General features: G+C 36.9%; 1 protein-coding gene across 1 annotated transcript in view; it reads left to right on the forward strand.

Annotated features, from left to right (window-relative positions):
- The window catches only part of PRR16 (proline rich 16), a 109,616-nt gene extending 85,980 nt beyond the window's left edge, over window positions 1-23,636 (forward strand). Inside the window, exon 2 of the mRNA XM_050913568.1 lies at window positions 22,878-23,636. Coding sequence (XP_050769525.1) covers window positions 22,878-23,636 — 759 coding nt within the window. The remainder of the gene's footprint in view (window positions 1-22,877) is intronic.
- Window positions 23,637-24,152: the final 516 nt, after the last annotated feature.

Genomic DNA, 24,152 nt, shown 5'->3' on the forward strand with positions numbered 1-24,152 from the left:
AGAGGCTGCAGTGTTGTTCCTCAGTAGGGTACCAGTTGGTAAGGGATATCAGTTCCACCTCCCGTGCATCTCAGGGGAACTAATGGAAAACTCAGGATGGTGGCTAGAGCTGGGGCTTCCGGGGTCAGGAGCAAAAGTCTGCAAACATTGCGTTACTCTTGCTGATCCAGCATGAACCCTGGAGACTGGAGATTTTGCCTACTTAAATGTCAGTTCATGTGAATGACTTTTTGATATCTGAAGTTGCTCCAGAGCTATGGTAAAGTCTCCTGCCTTCTTTATGCCTTGTGTCTTGATGGCAGCAGAGACTTTTCTAGTGCAGTCACAGCACAGGCCAACGGAGGAGGCTTTTCTGTCGGCATGGCTGCGCATCCTGCGCAGCAGAGACCAGAAGGCAACAAAAGCTCTCTTTTGCTAGCATGGTGCTGCTTCATCCATGGCTTTGCTGGCAGAAGAGGTCAGGGAGGGGGAGACTTGTCCTTGAGGTCTGGGTAATGTGGTTAGGCCAACAAAATTTTATAGCATGCAGCTGGTCTGAAACATGATGCCCAATGTTACGCCGTTGGCCACAGGGTGGGCAGCACAGGGAGAGTGCTCGGGCATGGCTGTTGCACAGGTCTCCGTGGTGCTACCTGACACGTATAAGTAGTGCTGGTACAGGAGCAGTGAATAAGGTAAGGTGGAGGTTTTGGTCTGTGAGGGCTGCACAATATGTTTCACAGCCACTTTACGTTCAGGCAGTGAACAGTTTTTTTCCATTTCTAACAGTAATGGATTCCTGAAATCCTCAGGAGAGTTTTTGTTAAGTTGTATTTAAAAATTAATATGTCTTGTAGAAGTGTTGCTCTTCAGAGTCTTCCTTCTATCATCTTGTTGGTAATGTACTAGCAAAAGTGAGAAAGAGATTATATGGATATATGGTTAACCAGCTGATTTGTATAGTATCATTACTTTCAGATGGCTGTAATCACTATATGACAGTTTTTTCCCTTCAATCATTCTGCATATTTCAGTGTTTCTAGGTATCAGACATCCAAGAGAAGCAGGTACATTACACTCTTTCATGCAAAGATGTATTCTTGCATATTCTTTTTACTGTCTATTAGAAAGCAAGAATATTATCTATCATTCAGTGATACACTCACTACTTTGAGGGTCACGACTTGTGTAGCTTTGAAGCATGGAGCAGTATTAGGACAGTCAGTGTATTTCTTCTTAGAGTTGAGTACTACTAATGATTACTAAGCTTTGAGGAATCTGAATTGTTCTTACACTTTTACTAGCTACGTGGATGTTGCACATGCATGGTACTACTGAATATGAAAATTGTAATGGCTACTTTAATATTATCAGTGCAGTTACTTTGGTACCTCACAGTGGTGCAATCTGCAATACTGATGTCTTGGCAACCGTAGGAATTAGCAGATCTCCGTGTTCAGATTTTATGAACATGAACATAGTAGCTTGTGCCAGCAACCAGAACAGGAGCTCAATGGAAAAAGAATTAATTTTCTTTTATTACTGCATATTAATGAAGTGATTTTTCTTCAGGTTAGCTATAACTGCTTTAGAAGCTGACCAATGTAAATGTCAGTTATGCTTTGAAATAACATGGTTTTACTTTTGCTTTGGCTCAGATGTTAAATATTTTGTACTGGACCCATGACCTCAGGAAGGTTGTTTGGCAAAAGATAACAGTGAAAGATCTGAAGAGCAAATCAGTGTGTGAAATGTCAGATACTAAGATCATGAAAACTGTGATTAATTTTGTTCACATGTTTAATCAAAACAAGGTGAAGGATTACAAATAATGTGATGGAAGTGGAAGTGGACAGTCATGGACAGTTGCAATACCTGCAAATAATAGATTTCAAAAGATTTGACAAGGTAATGTGAGTCAACAGAAAATAGAATTTAATTTGATTTTCAGTGAATGTTGCTTCTTTGATCAAAATATTTCATAGCTCATGGATTGAAGACAGCTATGTCTTCATTTTTCATAATGAAAAGCAATGATTTCTCCCCTGACTTCTGAGATCACAAGAATTAATTTTCACCTCCTCTTTTGGTAGAATGCACAAAATGTAAAGTTGGAGCATAGTGTCTGCTTTTAGTAAAGAATTTGGATGAGCCAATCTGCTTTTTTTCCTCTTTCAAAGTTTTCATTTTATTGAGAGAAGGAAGTAGATTTATAAAGGAGCTGAACTGGGCAGAAACCTGGAAAGAAGTAAAACCTAAAATCCTTTTTCTTTTTTTTTTTTTCTTACTTAGTAAAGTTCCTATGTGTTTGAAAGCCGGAGTGCTTTGTTCCAGCCATCAGCTGGTCTTATAAAGATATTACTCCTTGCTTCTTTTTGTAAGTAAACACGTTAATCTGAGACTGAGATGCACTTGGGTGTCTAGCTAAGCTGAGGTTTTTTAAAAATTAAAGTCTAATGTATAGCTTTCAGTAAACTCTCCTGGTTTATTATGAATACAAGAAATAATTGCAGCCTGCCTTAAATATGTATTCTTCAGAAGATTAATTCCCACAGCCTGGATTGATTTATTTATATGTTCATGGATTCTCTTGAGATCAGAGAAATCATAAACATATAAATAAATCCTTACTGCTTACCTCAATCGCTTTTATTAATTTAAAAAAAAAATAAAAAAAGGAAGAAAAAACCTATAAACTCATCTTACACTCACTGCTTATTTGATGCTACCATGCCTACCTAGATCTGCAGGCTGTCCTTTTTCGGTCTCAGACTGGTGCATACATTAGTGTCATGTTGTTAGATGTCCCTGAAGTAGTGAGTCCATCAGTAGGACACTCTCCATCTTTTTTTTTTTCAATCACTTCCATCTTAAAGATGTAAAGTTAATTTTTTCCAGTTTTCATAGTGAAACTGGTCTACTTAAAGGTCTAAGTGAAAAATCCCATGGCTAATGCTTGGTGCCCAGTTTTCAATTGCTTTTTTTATATTTATTTTTAATACAAACAGAAAATGTTTTTCTCATTTTGGAAGTAGCACTCCAGCATTTTTCTTTTATGGTACATTAAACTATGCTGGTTCTGGGATTTATATTTTTGTATGTCAGAGGTGCTAGAAATTTTGAATTCTTTATATTCCTGTGCATAAGGCAGCCCACACAATGCAAGCTTATGAATAAGCTGAGCAATTTTTATGCTTCATTTGCTTCATGACCTTTCTGCTGTGACTGTATATATGAATGCAACATATGTGTATTTTTGTATAATATTGGATGTAATATCCACTTTGAAATGAATGCATGTTTGTGCAGCATATCATTGTCTCTGCTAGTCACTGAGACACCATACTGGTGTTTATTTTTGTTCTCTGGGAAAAATGCTCACTACAGATTCTGATACTCCTTTGTAGGGAAAAAGTAGTATTTTCTTTAATGACTTAAAAACAGCTAATTAAGTTAGAGCTGCATCATCTGTGTGCTGTGTAACCAATGATTGCATGGGTCTCAGTGCCAGCAGCTGAATGATGTCTGAGAAGAGCTGTGCATGCTCAGAGATTGTGTTGTTTAACATGTAAGGAAAAGCTTACTTGATGGAGAATTTGTGAACAATTTTATGTCAAGAGATATTTATGTTTTTATTATTCCTGGTTTATTAACAGTTATGGATACCAGAGAGTGTTCACAGTCTTCTGAGCTCTGGGAAGAAACAAGGCCAGAGAATTCATAGTGTATAATTTAGGTAACCTTGCAAATGGACAATGAAGTGGGTATAGAGACATGATACTTCCAGAAAGTCAGCGTGATTTTGACACAAATTGTGTATCCCTTTATTAAGTTGCTGTATAACTTGCTTGTACTGCATGGAAACTTGGAGCACCAAGCCAGACAGTAACAAAGCAGAAGTAGCCTGGGAGATCAATAGAAAATATGGCAAGTGTGGTGATGGGGACTTCTGCAGTCTGACACTTTACTGTCCTCTTCCATCAAAGCATGGTGATTTTGAGATGGGTAATCCTATGAAAGCTGAAGCCTGAAAATCTTCTGAAACTTGATCAGAAAGTTTTATCCTTCATGCTAAGACAGGTCACTCTGCTGCTTTGCTGTTACTTCATGTAGCTTATTGTCAGCCCATATCCATCTTTTGTAACAGGTTTTACAGGCTCTCTTCCTGTGTGAACTTCAACTCAACTCATGCGTGGGAGTATTTTACCTGTCTTTCATTTAATGTGTATATTTACTTTGGATTTCTTTAAAAAAAAAAGTGGTATTGCTTTCTTCTTGAAATTTGGGTTCTGGGACAAGTGTTTTAAATCACTTCTTGAGAGATTAGGCAGATATGAGTAGCATTTGAATGGGAGCAAGATCTAAGGCGTCAAGTAGTGCTGTGAGTGTACTGATCAGCGTCTGTGAGAACATGGCTTAGTGGTCGGGGATGGTACGGCATGTTCAGAATTGTCATGGGGACGTTTAGTGTCACGTAGCCTAATATGTGATATACTTACACCTTGCTCTTGAAAATATGTAATTTCCACAACTACTTACAATAGCCTATATCTAAAACATAATTTCCACAATATATAGTTAGATGAAGTGAATTTTGAGTGTTTTTTTTTCAATAAATATTCTAGTGCATACGTTGCAAGGAAGTGTTAATTAAAGGGATATTTGAATTTTGAAACATCTACACTTGAAACTTGACTATAAGTGTTTTATTTATCTTGCTGTGGAGAGAACCTGTTAGCCAACAAAATTAGCCAACAAGATTAGCCAACAATGTTCTGCTCTGAAATAGCATTGAAGAATAATAGTAACAAGTAGCACATATTTTGGGGGGAGGGTTGCACACAAGAGAAATGTAACTCTTGTTCCAGAGTGTACAGTGTAAATGGATAAGAGATAAAGACTAAGGAGAAAAACAGCATCACATCATGGTTTAACCCCAGCCAGCAACTAAGCGCCACGCAGCTGCTCCCCTCCCCCCCCCCCAGTGGGATGGGAAAGAGGATCGAGAAAAAAAACAGTAAAACTCATGGGCTGAGATAAGAGCAATTTAGTAACTAAAGTAAAATAAAATATAATACTAACTAATAATAATAAATATATAATAATAATAATGAAAAGGAATATAATAAAGAAAAGAGAGAAATAAAACCCAAGGAAAGACAAGTGATGCACAATGCAATTGCTCACCACACACTGACCAATGCCCAAGCAGCAATCCACCCCTCCCAGCCAGCTCTCCCCAGTTTATATACTGGCCATGACATTCTGTGGTATAGAATATCCCTTTGGCTAGTTCGGGTCAGCTGCCCCGGCTCTGCTCCCTCCCAGCTTCTTGCACACCTGCTTGCTGGCAGAGCATGGGAAACTGAAAAGTCCTTAACTTAGGCTAAGTGCTACCTAGCAACAACTAAAACATCAGTGTGCTGTCAACATTATTCTCACACTAAATCCAAAACAGACTGTACCAGCTACTAAGAAGAAAATTAACTCTATCCCAGCTAAAACCAGGACAATGTATTATTTGAATAGGTAACAACCACATTCAAAACAATTGTGATTTTTTTTTCTGTCACAAACAGAAAAAGAGATGAAAAATATGTTATGAATTATTCCTTCTGCTGTAATACCTGTGATTGGATAGGAGTGTGTTCAATGACTTAATGGCATTGTTTTTTTGCAATATCATTATGTTGTTTTTACACTTCTTGATCTGGAGGAGGGGGAAATTTTTTACCTTAAAAATACTTAAGGAGGTAAAATCAAGAGCAACAAAACTACCTGCTATAATCATGGGGAGAGGAATCATCAGTGGACACCTTTTTTTGTAATGGTTTTATCAGTGCAAAAAGGTCACTATCGTAACTGTTAGGCTAATAATGTAATTCAGCCCTTGCATGTTACTAACCTAGTGAAAAGAACAAACAAAATACAGTGATCACCAGGTTAACCAGATATATTATAAATATTTGATAGCAGGTGTAAAATATGCATATAATATTGCATATATGCATTTAACAATACTTGTATAATAATGCGTATAAAAGAAGAGAGAAGAGTTGGGGAAAACTTAAACACTTAGCAATGTTTGTGATGTTTTGCAGAGCTGCATATGTCTTAACTGTTCTGATGTTAAGAACAGTAGAAGTAACTATGATCCTTGTTTGTACATTCAAGTTGTGTTTTTTTAATCTGATACTTTCTCTAGTATTTTCTGGCAAGAAGGTAGTTGACGTGTGTCACAATCATGCTGCACAGAAATAAAAGATGAAATCAGACATGGATACTAAATAGCAGTATTTAGTACATAGTACTAGTGTCATACCAATAATTAACTAGTAGTAATTGAAATGTACAAAATTGTACTCTCTAAAAGATAATTTAAATTAAATTTAAATGCTATTTAATGTTAAATTTTCCTTATCCCTGAATTCTCATTTTTAATATGTTATGTCTAGCCCAAAAGAAACATCTTAACTTCTACCAGGAAGATACAACCTACCTAGCTGTGAATAGAGAGTTTTCTCTTTTTCAACTGCCTAATGTGTCAGATCTTAGACTTTTAACTTAAATATATGTAATTATTTTGACTAAAACTAATAACCTCTCTTATCCCTTTTAAAAAACTAAATGCAATTCCATAGGGTTTTCAATAATTTTCATTTAAAACTTTAAAATAATTTTCAGAACTTGCTTTTTCTTCAGGCATTTCAGAATTGCTTTATTTTTCAAGTGCAGATGATATTTTTGACAGAGTTTGCAGCACTTTCTTGTACTAGATGTATATACTCTTTACCTTAGTATACAGGCCTGTTTTATGAGTCTGAACCCCAAGTATCTACATTTGCAGCTTATATTTGCTTTGCTAAAAGGGCAGATCTTGGCTCTAAAATTCTCGGTCTCAGTATTAAAATATGAATTATAGCTATAAAGCGTACCTGTATAATTTTCTTTTCACTAATAGTCCAGAAAACAAAATGATTATTTGTTCAGGGCTATCTGATTATGTTGTATACAGCAATAGCAGATGAGATTTATGGTAAAATGTTAATGCATATACCAAAGGTCTGTTGTACGTAATATCTTTTCTTCTCGCCAGCCATGTTCTGTTGGATAATAGGACTGCATTTTTACTTGAAATAAAGCAAACCAAGATGACCTCCATAGGATAGCAGCAGAAGCAGGCACTTCATCTATCTTCCTAGTGCTTCTCTGTGCATCCTGCCAGCAGCACTGGAAAAATTCCACTCTTTACATCTAAGGACCACTTCAACATAATAGGTACAAAACATTTCATTCCTGCTGCCGCAAGTACTGCAATTATCAGAAAGGGATTGGGAATTATAAGGACAGGATGTGAGGACTCTTCAAAGCAGATTAGTAATGTGGGTGGCAATCAAAGAAATTATTTAGTACTTGAGGGATTGCATAATTAACCTGAGCAGAAGTTGTGCTGCTTGCCTATTATATATGAGAGAGAGAGACAGAGGGAGAGGGAGAGAGGGAGAGAGGGAGAAGTATTCATGTCTTGTAAATTCCAGAAGACAATGTGAAAGGAAGGTCCAGCAAACATAGAAAACTGCTTTTTTTCTCTTCTCTCCATGAAGTTTGGATCAGATTTTCCTTGTATTGTCATAGTCCCTACAAAAGTAATTATTAATATACGTAACTTCAAAATAAGTATTCTATAACTTTTTTATCAACAGGCTAACTCAACTGAAAATGCTTCATAGGGAAGCCAAAAACCAGAAGAAAGCTTCAAAGGCTAAGTATCAACAATTCATTTCAAGGAGTGAATCATTTTGACCTTATCTTTGGTTGGAAGTTTGGAGTAGCTGTGCTGAATCTTGATTGCAGTTTGCTACGCTGCATGACCGAGGCAGGGGGTTGCTCCCCCACGCCACAAACCACTGTGTTTTGCAAATCTGTTTGGAAATGGTTTTCTACTCTCTGCAGCAATGTAGTCTACTACTGCAGTTTCCTGCTGTAATGCAACTATTCAGTTACTGAGGGAAACAGACTTCTTCAATTTCACCTTCAGCCTTTAATACTTCTGATAAGTCATGCCTCTCTCTTGTATTAAAAATAGTAAAAGTAACTACACTCAAGGGAAACCTATGCCACAGATGCAGAGGCATCTGAACTGAATACACAGGAGAGGGACTAGACCACAAGCAGTAACAATACAGTGTCGTAATACTGAATACAACACCATGTACCACGTAAGATGGCCAAATTCTCTTTTAACAGTTCAGTAGTGCTGGGTGCAAGTACATTACAGGCATAACAGGCCCAGCTTCTTTGCAGATTGTGCAACAGCAAAGAAAAACTTTATGTTTTCTTGTGTTATAACCTACCTGATGTTTAACCAGAAGTAGAATTGGAACAGCAGGTACTAGTGCCAAAACCATGAGCTAATGGTCTTATACGGACAAAAATTTATTAGTCATTGCTTGAAAAAACATCCACAGTATTGTGTTTTGTCACACTCTGAAACAATTACCTCCTTCAAAAGTGCTGGAAATATCTGAGCTACAGATTTCCTGATTTTTTTCTGTTGGGGCGATTAGTAATACAAACGCTACATTTGAAAACAGAAGACAGAAACAGAAAACAGAAGACTTCCTAAATCTTAAAGACATCTTAAAGATAAGTGTTTTTAAGGCTGAGCAAATAGAGTGTGTATCTCATTGCAAACATTAGCTGTAAACTCTGCTCCTTCACCTTTGCTCCCCATGCATCCTTAATTTATGGTATTTTTAATTTTTTTTTGACTGGAAGGCAGATAGAAAGCTTTTTTCAAGCTCTGAAATAAGTGATTTTGATTAAATTCAACTTTAACTATAAAGTAAGCGAACATCTATGTAAATGTGTAACATGAGATTACATTATTTAGTACGAATTTTTTCAAACAGCTGTCTTGGTAATGTTCATATGCTAATGTGAATACTGCAATTATTGCTAAATCATTTAATTATTTATTAAAAAAATCCTTAGCTACAGTTTCCTCTTATTCACTGTTTAAAACATAAATTGTACTAATGACTTGAAGGGATCAGATTTATGTATCTGCCTAAGGGAACAAAAGTTTTGACTAGATTATGTTGTTATTAGCTTTCTTCGGATAATCAGCATATTGAATAAAAAATGTTGTTCAGGCCAAAGCCATGGAGAGCTGAGACTCAATAAACTTTTATAGCATTTGAACATGTATAATGTATATAGAACCAAGGATGAGATAAAACTCCTTATTTTTATATTTCCCTTGTGCACATGTAGCATTTTATTTAAAGGAATCTGAAAAAAATGTTATCCATAAATATTAAGATAGAATATTCTGTGACTTTAATTAAATTCCTTAAATATGTCACGATGCAGTATGAGCAGAAGTCATTTAACTTGGAGCAACTAATAATTAAAAGGCAACCGAGTATTCATTTCAAACCTACATGGTTCATGGCAATTACTGTCTTTAGTAGCAGGGTTTGGCTGATTCATTACTATTATTTATTACTGGTGTAAGCTCACCGTGGGCTATCTCCCGTTATGTATTCTGCCCAGTACATCCAGATGGAAAAAGTCAAATTAAGTCCAAAGAAGCCTTCAGTAGGGTCAATATTACAACATCTTTTTTTGTTCTCTCATTCTTGGAACAATGTCTACAGCACACTTACTTCCAGATGTCACCAGCAGCTCACCGGGAGACCTAGGAGGAGAAGGCAGCTTACCCATTTTAAGATCTCTCAGCTGAAAGAGATATACAGCTTTTTAATAATAATCATCATTATCAATAACATTATTTTTATCCATGCAGATAGTTCAGCCTATTGCATAAACAGAAGCTCTTTCTTTCTGTGCTCGTTTTGGCTGGGATAATTTTCTTCAGAGTAGCTAGTATGGGGCTATGTTTTGGATTTGTGCCAAAAACAGTGTTGATTACACAGGGATGGTTTAGTTACTGCTGAGCAGTGCTTACACAGAGTCAAGGCCTTTTCTGCTTCTCACACCACCCCACCAGCGAGGAGGCTGGGGGTGCACAAGAAGCTGGGAGGGGACACAGCTGGGACAGCTGACCCCAACTGACCAAAGGGATATTCCAGACCATATGACGTCATGCCCAGCAGTAAAAGCTGGAGGAAAGAAGAAGGAAGGGGAGGATGTTCAGAGTGACGGCGTTTGTCTTCCCAAGTAACCGTTACATGTGATGGAGACCTGCTTTCCTGGAGATGGGTGAACACCTGCCTGCCGATGGGAAGTGGTGAATGAATTCCTTGGTTTGCTTTGCTTGTGCAAGTGGCTTTTGCTTTGCCTATTAAACTGTCTTTATCTCAACCCATGAGTTTTCTCACTTTTACCCTTCCGATGCTCTCCCCCATCCCACCGGAGGGGGAGTGAGTGAGTGGCTGCGTTGGGCTTAGTTGCCGGCTGGGGTTAAACCACAACACTTTCAATGAAAACATATCAACAGAAAGAGTATTGCGGGTGCATCTGAAGAAAAAAAGCCTACTGCTTTAGTATTTTTTCACTGTAAAAAGCAGACGGTGCTGTCACTTCATCTAAAATTTGCTTTGAACTGTGGATTTGTTCAAACTTTTAATTAGAATGAAACTTAATGGATTGTGCAATTTTGGGTCATGTTTTGAAGCCAAAAGGACTGGTTTGAAATATGTCTACCAAGTTAAATCCTCCAGTTCTGTTCAGCTCTGTTGAAACTGTATTTTAGTAAGTGTCCAACAGGCTTGGAATTAGTACCTCCAGATTAATGTAAAGGCATTGCACATTTCATTTGGGCTTAAATGTGGCTTTGGAGCTGTCACAGAAATGGTGCTGAAATATTAAAATATGGAGGCCATCTAGACTTAGAGTAGTATTTCACTAATAAGATCCTTTAAATCAAAAAATCCTTAGCCCAACATGTGGTCTCCCAAAAGATATGTTGACTGTTCTTGGGGAACATCTTTTTGGTTTTAGGACAAAAGGATGTTAAACATTTATTTCTGGAGTCTCTTTTAGACTGCCAGAGGAAAAGGATGGATGCAGATTAATACTCTGCCTAGTGACATGGTTTATTTAAAATCAGAGAAATATACCTAGTGCTTAAGCCTGGAGTTAACACAAAAGAATTGCAACAGAGTTGTTTACCAGCTTCTCAGAAAATTCTTTTGGGTGTGCTAAATATTTTAAATTCTTTTTCAGAGCTAAAAAACAAGGGTTGGGTTTTTTTTTTTTTTCCACTATGCCTGTTATTAATGTATCTGAAGAGTGTACCTGGGAAACTATTTATGTGATTAGTGGAACATTTTTTTCTAATCCTACGGGGGAACTTTCAGTCTCCATGGTGAACATTAATAGTTTGGGGATGCACATACTTTAAGGAACTTCTACATGCTGTTCACATTAATAGTTAAGAGCTTAGAAAAATATTTAGCATTCATTTAAGTTCATATGATGTATGATTAGGCAAATCACTGTATTTGTAGTCATTATGAACCTATGTTTATAGCAAAGGTTGTTATGTAGGGATTAAAATCTCCAACATTTTATGGTACTGCATTTTGAGCTGTTTCACAGCACTTCTATTTAGAAAACACTAGAAATAATGAGAATGCACAGACTAACCATTCCTTAGTTTTTGTCAACATGCAGCCATTTACACAAGGTTTCCACATTAATTCTCTTAAGTTTTTTACAGGGAAGCCTTTTTGCTTGTATTTACATGTGCATTTAAGCATTGAATGCTGATTAGCCATCTGTCTTTTAAATTTCTTGATTTGTGCCAATGAATTAAAAAATTATGTATGCAGAAATAGTTGGTCAAGTGCATATTTACCATGTCCAGCTTCATCATTTTCAATGTTTTTTTCTTTTCTTATCTAATAGCATAAAAATAGAGGTCTGCAGTCTTTGTGTTTCCAAAACTGTAATTTATAATTCCACAAATTTAGGACAAAATGTACAAAAACCAAATAATAAAGTAGTTGTACACTCTCATTATAGTCTTACGTGAACCATTTTGAGAGATAGGATAAAAAGTAGATTTCAGTGTCCCCAAAAAGAAAGTGAGAATTGTTGCATTACCTTCACGAGCTTAAATAGTCATATAGGCTATATCTACACTGTCAAACCTAAACTCGAAGAGTAAAAAAAAAAAAAAAAAAAAGTGTAACTGACATCAGTATAATAGTAAAGGGAAAACTGGTGATTTCCCATGAAGTTGCAGTTTTCTTTGTGAGTCATAGGAAATTAAACTTTCTTTATATTTTATTATGTGGTCCTTGTTCAGTTCTCCAGTACTTAAAAGCCCTTTTTTCTAGTTGTGAGTCTTTTGTCGATGTTTAGAACAAGCTGTGCCGGATTCACTTGCTGCTCTTGGAATCTGTTCTTGAACAACTCTCAGTTAATGTTGCTGCCCATGAGCTACACTCCCTTACCAGAGTTAAGACAAGTGTCATCTCTCTGTGTCTCTAGATGTGACATAAAAACATTTATTCCCCTTTACTTTTGTGAAATTAATTACTTTCCTATATTGCCAAATACAAGATGATGTGATTATTTCACTGGAAGTGTGAAATTCTGTTACCATTCATAAGGAATGATGACTTGTTTCAGTTAATATTTTAGAACAGCTATTTTTTTGTTACAAATATTCTTTGAACTTGCTTTTCTAGAAAGGGTTTTTTGTTTGTTTGTTTTTCACTTTATTTCTCAGGGTTTCTGTTTATCGTAATTTTCTCAGGGTTTTGTGCTTGACAGGAACTATAATTGTACAGTTCTTCCTGCTATGAATACCTGCCACGTACCTGCCTTTGCCTCTTTCTCTGATCTTCCAAGCACCTTCCCTAGCAAACGTGATCCAAAAGGGTACACAGAGGAATTACCATGGCAATGTTAAGTTCTTAAAGGGCAACGCAGAGAGCAGCTTACTGCATTTTCTATTTCTTTTTTATTCCTTCATGGAAAAGAAGCCTTTTTCTTTTAAGATTTTGAATATGGGCTTCCCAGTTTGCTTTTCCTGAAATGCTAAATCACGATGATGATACTGAGCTTTCATGGCCTTGCTAGATTCCTGAGAGACCAGCATATTCTTAAATTTCCATTTATACGTTTACGTCCAGCCTAACTTGGTGTTCAGTCTACTTCCAAATGTCAGAGTACAGTTTAGTAAAGCCTGTCATTGAAAACGATGTATTTCTGAATTCATTTATGTACAGAGGGTAAGGTTGAATCAATGACTGTATAATGTACTCCAAAGGGTAATACTAGTTTGCTGAAGTTACTAGCGTATTCTCTAGCAAAAACTTTCTGGTGGCAACAACAACTGCATGTGGGTTTTTTTCTGTTATTTATTGAGCTGGGATGTGTGTAAGTTTGCTTAGGATGGTGTTGATCTTTCAGATACCTTAACACTGACAGGTCTCACGCTAACCTTGCCCTTTGCTGCTGCTGCAGGGTGGGTGACTGAGCTGTCTGAGATACTACTCTAAGAGTCATCTCCTGAAAGCTGAACTTCGAATCTGCCTGGAAGTGTGTATTAACTCAAATATTGGATTCATCCCTAGTGCTATGCTAGAATATCTTAGCATAAACAGACATGATTATTTATTAATACAGCTTCAGATATGAAGAAGCTGCTGGATACACTGTAAAACTTTTATTATAACTTACTGGTGGTGGCAGAAGGACTGCTGGGTGTAGCCAGCTATTTGCGTCTTTGTTTCCTTGTGTAAGGTTATTACTCTTTGTTCTACAGACATTTATCATGTATTTGATTTAAAAAAAAAAAAAAATTCTAAGACTGAGAGGGCTTGCATAGCTGTAGTTTTACAAAACAGCTACAGCTGAAGTATTATGCAAGTCCATGAAGCACTTTGTCTATAAAAGCTTCTGTGTTTTTTCTCAAACAGAAAGAGGAGTAGGTGGTATATCCGTATAATGAAGGTGGGACACTGCAGGATATTGCGGATGCTAAAAGCTTATATGGGTTCAAGCAGAAATAGGCATGTTCATGGTAGGTAAATACGTCAAGATCTACTTAATGCGAAATCTTTTAAGAAGTCCTTGAGTTAGAAATTGTTTGAGACTGGGATAAGACTCTACAGAAATATTTCTGTGTGACTTTTCTATTCTTGTGTTCTTGCCTGGCCACCTGCTTTTTGTAATTTTTCACAATATTGTACTAAGTAGACCACTTGTCTCTCCTAGTACAGCTCTTCTTTTGGTTTCTATTCACAATTTTTTGGCTTACACAATTTTATAAACATGTTTCTAGTCTAAATTTGGTTCCATTTCTCCTTGACCTGGAAGCTATATTCACTGGGGGGGGGCGAGGGGGGCGGGGAGGGGAATCAGGGCGCAGCGTAGAGAAGTTAGATATGGCAAATGCAAAAGATATGACCATGGATGACTGAAGCTGGAATATAAGCACCTGAGAACAGGGTCTTATTCTGATGTTATGCAGCTTCAACTGTAGAGGGAGATACTGGCTCTCTCACTGTTAACAGGGACCTCCCATTCATTTGTTGTTAGTTCTGTGGTGGTTCAGGATCTAAAGGCAAAGACTGGTGGGGAAGAAGCTTAATTGTGTCCTTGGTTATATTGAATGTTCATTTTTGTCAACAAAGGACTAGTAGCTCTACAGGAAATACTGAGCTAAGATGACGGGAAGGTAAATAGTTTGACAGCTTGTCTTAAAGATTCCTGTAGCAACTATAGCAAGCAAACAATTTCTTGTAGGATTAGAGATGCAATCATGAGATATTAGAGCTACTGACATAGCATGTTTGCCAGTTCCTTACTTAAAGCCAAGAGTAGCCTGTTTGTGATAGAGCTGATTGCTGTTTTATTGTTAATTACATGCTGCTTCTTCTGGCTTGTCACACAGTTAATTTTTGCACGTACAGTACAAAATTTATGTCAAACTTTGCAAGTTTTTGGAATTGCTTCAAAAATAATGAAATTAAGACATTTTTATTGCACTTATTTGTAATTAAAGAATACCACCTAATTTTGTTCCTTTCCCCAGTAATTTTTTTAGTTCAGAGTAGGAAAGGAAAAACTTGTCCTAATCTCATGACCTGACTTGATTTTGGTTGATTTAAGATCAAGATCAGTATCTGTCTGTAACTATTCATTTTCTAGAAATCTTGCAGCACACTGTTAAATTAAATCTCATAGCTGTGCACTGCTGTGGTGTAGTACTAAACAGTAATATATGGATTATAACTATTCTGTCTCAGAAGTAATATCACAGCTAAGTACCATTTCCATTTTGCTTATGCAGCTTTTTTGAGAGGTACTAGCCTGTACAGAAGCAAGTCATTTTAAAAAAGAAATCTTACTCATAAATCCATGTGAAACTTTGAAGAACATATGAAACAGTGAAAATGGCTGGACATCTTAGGAAAAATTATAATTTTGAAGTTCTGTGAACTTAAAAGTTTATGAATCTTTAAGAATATATTGCTTTTCTTTCTGAAAAGCAATTTTCTTCTTTATTCAAGAGTTGAAGAAAAGCACAATTGTCAGTGGTGGATTGAGTGCAGCTAGTGGTTTATATGTCCATTGAACATCAGTTCCTTACTGCCTTGTTTCCTGCTGCCTTTAAACAGGAGGAAAAACAAACCTGGTGAAACATTTATTGCAAGGAGATGTCGTGGTTTAACCCCAGCCAGCAACTAAGCACCCCACAGCTGCTCGCTAGTTCCCCCCCACCCAGTGGGATGGGGAGAGAATTGGAAAAAAAAAAAAAAAAGAAAAAACCAAACCCCAAAACTCGTGGGCTGAGATAGAGACAGTTTAATAGGACAGAAAGGAAGGAAAATAACGATAATAATAATAATAAAAATAATAAAATGACAATAATAATACTAAAAGAATTAGAATATACAAAACAAGTGATGCACAATGCAATTGCTCACCACTCGCTGACCGATGCCCAGTTAGTTCCCGAGCAGCGATCCGCCTCTCCCGGCCAACTCCCCCAGTTTATATACTGGGCATGATGTCATATGATATGGAATACTCCTTTGGCCAGTTTGGGTCAGCTGTCCTGGCTATGTCCCCTCCCAGCTTCTTGTGCCCCTCCAGCCTTCTTGCTGGCTGGCCATGAGAGCTGAAAAATCCTTGACTTAGTATAAGCACTACTTAGCAACAACTAAAAACATCAGTGTGTTATCAACATTATTCTCATACTAAATCCAAAACATAACACTGTACCAGCTACTAGGAAGAAAATTAACTCTATCCCAGCTGAAACCAGGACAGGAGATAATAAAACTCTCAATAGATGACATAGGCATTTGTAGATGTGTATCGCATAATCATACAAAGGGAAGCACTGCAAAAAGTGTTTGTGACTAATTGTAGATACTCTTTTCCGAGAAGTTTGGGGATACAATTAAGAAGTAAAAGAAACTGTTACTTTCTGTGTCATGTTTAGTCTTATTATTGCCAAGTTAGATTCTTATAATGAGATCCTGGCATCCAGTAAGATAATCCAGTAAGATATATGGAGTTTTGAGTATTGGTCTAATTGTGTTAAGATATTCACCCACAAAAGTGTCTTAGCAGAGGAGGTAAAAACCAGACAAAACTTGTAACTACAACTCAAACAACAGAAATGTTAGGCCAGCATAGGCTGCTTTTGATAATCACAAGACATTTTCGTGGACAAGATTCTCAGTTAGTTTAAACAGGGACTGCAGTTTGACCTCAGTGGAAAAACAGTACTTTATGCTAGCTCTATATTTTTAAGCAGTTTAATATAAGAGTTTGATGACATTGAGGGATGGGGGTAATTGTAGGATATCTTTGCATTGCAAATCGTTTGCAACTTCAATGTCTTTTTTTTTCCAATTTTTTTTCTTTTTTATTGGGGGTGGGTAGCATTTATGTCCTTTTGACCTCCTTACTTTGATAGTACCGATTCATTCTCCACACACTGGTAGTTGCAGCACAGAATTTCTGAGTCTAAATGCATATTTGTAAAGTTTTTTTTCAGTAGTACATACCTTAATCTTACCTCTGCCTACAACAAGGAGCTTTCTTACATTTTCTCTAACATTTTAATCTGCTGTACACTCCCAGAGACAACAGGGAGGAAAGTTGTCTCCAAATAGTAATCTTTAGTCTCAGTTTACTTATGGTTCTGTCTTACAAATGTCACACAAATTACATTCATGTTTAATCTTAGTGAAGTAGGAATAAAAACTCTTGTAATGTTATTATAGATCTTACATATTGTATAAATTTAAAAGTTACATGTATAAAGTTTTGCATGCAGTCTTTCTCACAAATGGTCCTAGAACTTTAGCCATTAACTCAAACGTTTTGTCAGCTCCATGTGAGATGTGCTCTTATATGGCTGCCTTTTCTTTCCTAGCTTTCTTTACAGTATTCTTTCGCTCTCAGGAATCATGTTTACAACATTCATCCACTGATTCACTTTGGCTTCTTCAACTTTTATTCTGTATTGCTCAAGTATACCCAGAGTGCAATCACGGTTTCATTTTGCACTCCCATCTTAAAATCTAGTGATCTTGCCTCATTGTCTACTCTTAGTAACTACCACCTGGCAAGTTGTCAGCATGAAGCAATCCTTGGTCACTTCATGTTTGCTTTTCTTCTTCCCGATGGCTGTTTGTCAGCTCCTGCACAGATATTTTATTTCATTTGTGTCCTCTCTGGAGTGTGGAGTTTTCACTTCCACATGTCCTCTTTGATGAGCTTCCAAGCATTTTTTTTTGTTGTTGTTTTCATTTGTACTTCTTTGGTGGATACTATTCATGGCATTTATTTAACAGAAAATTAACATTAAAATTATCGAACAAAATCAAGCACAATTTTCAGATTTAACCACAGATCTATCATTTACCTTTTGGCTTCATTATGGCTCATTCTCATTCTTTAGTTTTCTGTGTCTATTCCAAACCTGAAAGCTCTTGAAGCAGAGAGAAATGTGTTATTTTGCTTGTCTGTAAAACATCTCAAGCATCTATGACATTCTCTACAGATTTGGATTTTGCTGGTATGAGGAATTCCATTAGTGATTATTTCCTACCATCTTTTCAATTACATATTTCTACACTCTTTTCATATTCAAGTTACTAGTTTAGATATCTTGACAAAACCTTTTGAAATAGAGATTTTAAAAAAAAGTTTTAAAAATGTATTTAAAAGTTAGTGCATTAACAAGCAAGAACTCAACAACAGTAGTATTCATTTGCTTTAGCAAAGATCTGTGATCTTCTTACAGTCATACAACACTGATTTTTTCCTTGAAGCTGTTCTTGTAGTTAGGTAGTCAACAAGGAGGCAGCTTACAAGGTGAATTAGTCAGCCCCTCTGAGTTAAGTGACTTAGGAGCACTGGTGCATTTGAGCGCTTGACTGTTTCCTAACTGGAATGTTCGTAATTAACATTTTTTTCCCAAATCTACTGAAAGGCTTGAGTGTCTACATGAAAATTTAAAAGAATAAGAAGAAGCAAAATGATTGTGAATCATAACTCTAATTCTGCTTTTGTGGATTTAATTTTTTTTGTATTTGGTAAATTGCTGTTAGCTCGTGTTGGTTTTTAAACATACCCCTGCTGTTTTGAGTTTAGGTAGAGATGAGATTTAATTCACGTCAATTGATTGCTGGTTCTAAATGGTGATTATAAATTCTTGTGTACATGTTTTACAAATGCTGTTGTTGTTGATCTTCTGTCTGGTTTGAGCATTACTGGAAAGAAAGGGTTGAGTGTCTACATAAAAAATTAAAAGGACAAGAAAATACAAAATAATTTTCAATCGGTAAACTGGAGGTGAAGGATAAGCATAGTATCAAACAATTGATTTTTCTGCTCATTGTGTGGTAAAGATACCCAGTTGTTGTCAAAATAAATTTAAAAAAAACAACAAAAAAACCCCATCCAAAAGCTCCATGCATATTTCTAAGGATAAAGTGATGCTATAAGCAGAGATTTGACTTGTTGAACGATTTAGATTTCAGGATAAAATATTTTGGGTCTGTACATGTGTTAACAGACCAGTTAAATTCTTGGGGTCAGCTAAAGAAATCCAACTCCGTCCCTGCTGGGCACCTAATATTGTTGTCCAGTAACAACCCAGAAAGGGCGTAGGAATGAGTTGATGTCCTGGTTCATTCAGGAGTGTCACACTGGATCCTACAGAGCTTGAAGCCTCACAATAACGCTGGCAGGGGAGAAGTGGACATCTCTGCAGAGCTCAAATCCAGTTAATGGCTAAGGAGCTTCTCAGGCTATAAAAGGATGTCTCCCCCATGCTTGTACATGTGAATCAAGTCCTGGTTTATTCCAAAACTGAAAAATGGACACATTCTGCACAACTAGAGCAGCTTTTTTATTTCTAAATATTCTCTCTCTTACTTCCATAGGAAGAGCATTGTGAAATGGAGGTTATTTTTTTCAACCCTGTTTTTTTGTTTGTTTGGTTTTTTACCTACATCAGTTTCACTGTGTAGTCACCAGTTCTCTGTTACTTTTTCATCTTATTTGAATTTTTCCTTCTGGGACAAAAAAGCAAAAGAAAATAACAGTAAACAGAATCACAACTTGTGGTTGGAATGAATCTGGACAGATAAACTGTGTTGTTAAGTCAGAGCCATTTCATGCTGGTTTTATGTTTTACAAATGGGTAGGTCATAAAAAAATTCTGATGTGTACTACACATTTGCCCAGAGGGCAAGAGATAAACTCTGTAGTCATTTAAATTCAAGGACAGTTCATAACAGACTTTCCTGTTACTCTTGAGAAAATTTTTGCACTGTCAGAAGGACAGTTTGAACGGATGCAAATTTTCTCAGCACCAGGGTCTGCCATTTTATGACACACATGTGCTGCATAATTACGGCTGTATCCTCACAGCACCAGTGGAATATCACCTTTAATGTGTCTGTCTCAAAATAATACATACCAGGTTTTGTTTCTCTAGAATTACATTGCATGGAGTACGTTTATTTTGTACAATGTGGAACAGGGATGATCTTTGTTGCATAGGAGGCCTAAAGCAATGAAGCCATCATTTGTGACTGGTTCCACACAAAAAAAATACACAAAATGATTAGAATTTTGTGTTTGTCTTAAAATAACATTAAAATGCATTTTTATTTTCTTCTTTATTGGGAATTTGATATTGGAAATTGTGAGTGAATTTTATTAAGGTAAGGAAGATTTAATATATTATTTGGATAATCTCCATGAGATTTATCCATAGCTAATCGTGCAATAATCACATCAGTGGTCCATGGCTGTCTTTTTCCTCACATGTGCAATGTTGGTTTATAAGGTCCTGTATGATTATAGGTACCCTTTGAGGGGATTATCATGGTAGAAAATAGAGGAAAAGAAAAATTAGGTTTTGTTGGAGTAAGCCAATTGCAAAATAAACCAATTTTTGTTCTTGGCATTTTAATATAGCTCTTACTAAGCAATGTGAAGCAACCAAACATTATCACTTAGTATTATCTAATACTGTAATACAGGCCAATGTACTGTCACATGTACAAGCTATCCAGTGCTCCTGTGTTGAGCATCCTTATGGATATGTCTTTTCTTTCTCTCTTGCCTCCAGCTGTTTAATGGTTCTTTTTTTGTTTCTTTGCTTGCCAAGGAGTTTCTTTGGTTTATGTTACATCAATCTCTTCTGTAGCTGTTATAGTTTGTTAAAAGATTACATATTGGATTCCAGGAGAGGATTCAATAGTATATTTAGCCATATGTAGGCAGACCTTAATATTTACACAAATCCATACTAAACTTGCAGAGGGGTGCTTGAATTTCAGGCTTAGTGCCCAGAACATGAATGTCTTTTCCTTGTTCCTTTAGATTCACTGTTTCATTTTGAGAAGTTCTCTCTGCCTTGGTTTGCATATGTAAAGTAAGGTGATAATGTGAGTTCTTTCTCCTGTAAACTGTCTTTCTTGCTATGAATTTTGCATTGTCTTAGTACAGATGTGGTTTATCTGCCTTTATTCTGAAATTTCCAAGAGTAGTCATATGCTGTACCCTGGAGGAGATGTTTGGGATCTGACAGTTGCCAGAGTTCAACTGCACCTTTCAACTTCTAGGCTAATATTTAAAATTCTGATTATTTGGGGGAATTAATGTCTGTCTTTTAAGGGTAACATTTTTCTTTATTCTTTATTGCAGAAGAATCAAAATGCTAAAATAGAAACTGAAATGCAACATGGTATTGGGCTTTGAATAGTGAATAAATGAGTAATTGTTTTGGTCTTGGAGAGAAAAAGTATTGTAAATTTTTTTCAAAGATATTTGCAAGCTCTCTTTCTGAGTCATGGTTATCTGCATGTTTGCTGTTTTTAGGTGAAGAAAGGCACTGAACTGAATTGTTGCATATGAATTTTTATGAATTTTGTATTACACAACTCTTAGCAACAGTATAAGCAGTGGAAGCTAAAGTGCTCTTTCATTCTGTGGTGGTTTTGCTTTCATTATTTACTGTTTACCAGTGGGCACATAAGTGAGTTACTGGTTTGACCAAATAAAGAGTTGCTGCCTTCAGTAATGACTTTCACTTTTTTTGCCGTTAACATATGGCTTATACTCCTCAAAAATAGGCTTACTTTGAAATCAATGATATTAGGACCAAATTATTGAAAGCAGGAAGTAGAAATGAAAGTCTCAAAGGGGTAAGAAGGATTGATTCAGTGGCACAACTGGAGGCATCTAGTTTCATTTCAGATATACTCGAGTGCCTCCTCCAGCTCTCCCTCCAGAACGTCACAGATCTTCCATAAGGACCCCAAGCAATGGTACAAGCTTTTTATTCATGCACCAAACTTAGCTAATAACATTTCAGCTACTGATTACTTTATGTATATCCTTGTGAGGATGTAAAGGATAAAGACCAGTTTTTAAATGTGTGCTTATTTCCTGTGGTGTGTGTCATAGTTACCTGTAGATTATAACTACAGTTGTTCAACTAGGTACTGAGTTAAATGCAGTTTTCAGGAACGGCTTTTAATTGTCGTATGACAGATTTTTGCTACCTAGTAAAGGCATCATCAGTGGCATGTCCTATAAAAATTTGAGTAGAAAAACTAGTCTGGAAGACTAGAAGAGATCTAACATTGTAGAAACTACAAACAGAAATATGTGAGGTAGAGAAGATCTTGGAATAAAGTGCATGAGTTAATAAATGCTTGTAACTTTGGAAACCAACCTACTTTTCCTCTATTCTTGCAGCAAGTGCTATTTCAGGATTGCTTCAGAGGATCTCAGATCTTAAGGAAAATATTCATAACGGGAGATAATGCAGTCTAATACAAGAGGGCAGTTGCTTCTCAGTACCTTATGTATGTTAAAAAATTTTCAGGAAAGAGTGTGCCAAACTTGTGATTGTAGGTGTATAATATCACCTATACAGAGATGCATATTTAAATCTAGACTGTGTGAAAGGTCAGAGGTAAAAGACACTCTGCAGAAGATTTGGATTCAGAAGCTGTCATATAGAAGCTAAAGTTAAATAATTCAGTCTCCTCCTGCACTGAAAGGCAAAGCATAATATTGAAGGATTACAGTTCACTTACAATGATACTGCCAAGTAAACCCTAGAGGGAAAGAAACAGAATTTTCCAGAGGGTTTCAAGTTATATTTCTTTTGTATTCAGGTGATGAACTAGCAAACTAGCCATCCCTATTATTATTATTACTATTACTATTACTATTACTATTATTATTATTATTATTATTATTATTATTATTTTATTACATTGGCAAGAAAAAAGAAAGAATAGTCAAAAAAAATTGGATGCTTCAGTTCTGGGAAGGACAAAAATGATAGTGGAGAATGTTTTTGTTTTTCTGTGCCTTCACTGGGGCAAGCTTTTCTCACTGTTTTCACTCTGGCTTTTGTGCAGGTGGTTGACCAGATTGACACACTGACGTCTGACCTGCAACTGGAGGATGAGATGACAGACAGTTCCAAAACGGACACGCTCAACAGCAGCTCCAGCAGCACAACAGCTTCCAGCTTAGAGAAAGTCAAGGTGCGGGGCAGCGCACCGCTCATCAAGCCGCCCGCGCACCCCTCCGCTATCCTCACTGTGCTGAGGAAGCCGAATCCGCCCCGGCCTCCACCGCGACTGACACCCGTCAAGTGTGATGAGCCTCCAAGGCTGCCTCCTTCGGCCAACCCTGTCAAGACTAATGGTACCTTGCTGCGAAATGGGGGCTTGCCAGTTGGGCCCAACCGCATCCCAAACGGAGATATATGCTGTACACCGAACAGTAATTTGGAGAAAGTTGCAATGCAACCTCTGATGCACAGACCTGAGAAAGAGCGGTGTCCTCAGCCGGGAGCAAGGGAACGGGTACGATTTAGTGAAAAAGTGCAGTACCACGGCTATTGCCCTGACTGTGATGTTCGGTATAACATTAAAAACAGGGAGGTGCACTTGCACAGTGAGCCTGCCCGTGTTGTGGGAAAGCTGCCACACCAGTGCCCTCCTCTGCCACCTCCACCACCTCCGCTGCCTCCATTTCCACTGGAAAATGGAGGATTGGGGATAAGTCCCAGTAATAGCTTTCCTCCTCCAAGACCTGCGACTGTGCCTCCACAAACCGCACCAAAACCCCAGAAGACCATCTTGAGGAAATCAACCACTACAACAGTGTGATGTATGCCACTTGAAACAACTCTTTGTTTTTTCCTATATATAAACATAAATAGGTAATGAGCACTTTCTACTTGAGCAATAAAAAGACCCAATGTATTACTCCCTGTGTCCAGTGAAGTGGCATAACAATCACATGGTAAGTACAAAGAGGAATGCTTGTTGATCTTATTTGTACTCACCAAAAAATGTCATTATGGCAAAGGATGCTGAAAAAATATTCATGCTTTAGCTCATAGGTTGTAAATGTCTATTGCAGTTTCCTATCTGTAGCATGGCTTGAAAGACAGTGAAAGGAAAATTCAGTTCAAAAATACTGAGTGGTGGTTCATGATAGATTTCAATCTATCTGACATAAGGGAATAACCATTGCTCCTGGGTTTTGGGGAACTTCCTGTTTCTGGCAAGTACCTTTTAAAATGTCATTTGAAGAAGCAAAGTGGAGTACCAGATAACAGCTTTTGACTGAATTCTAGCAAATGCATTTTTCTCTGCCTGACTGAGTGAAGGCATTGTGTG

This window comes from Gymnogyps californianus, chromosome Z, assembly GCF_018139145.2.
Source record: "Gymnogyps californianus isolate 813 chromosome Z, ASM1813914v2, whole genome shotgun sequence".
Classification (NCBI taxonomy): domain Eukaryota; kingdom Metazoa; phylum Chordata; class Aves; order Accipitriformes; family Cathartidae; genus Gymnogyps; species Gymnogyps californianus.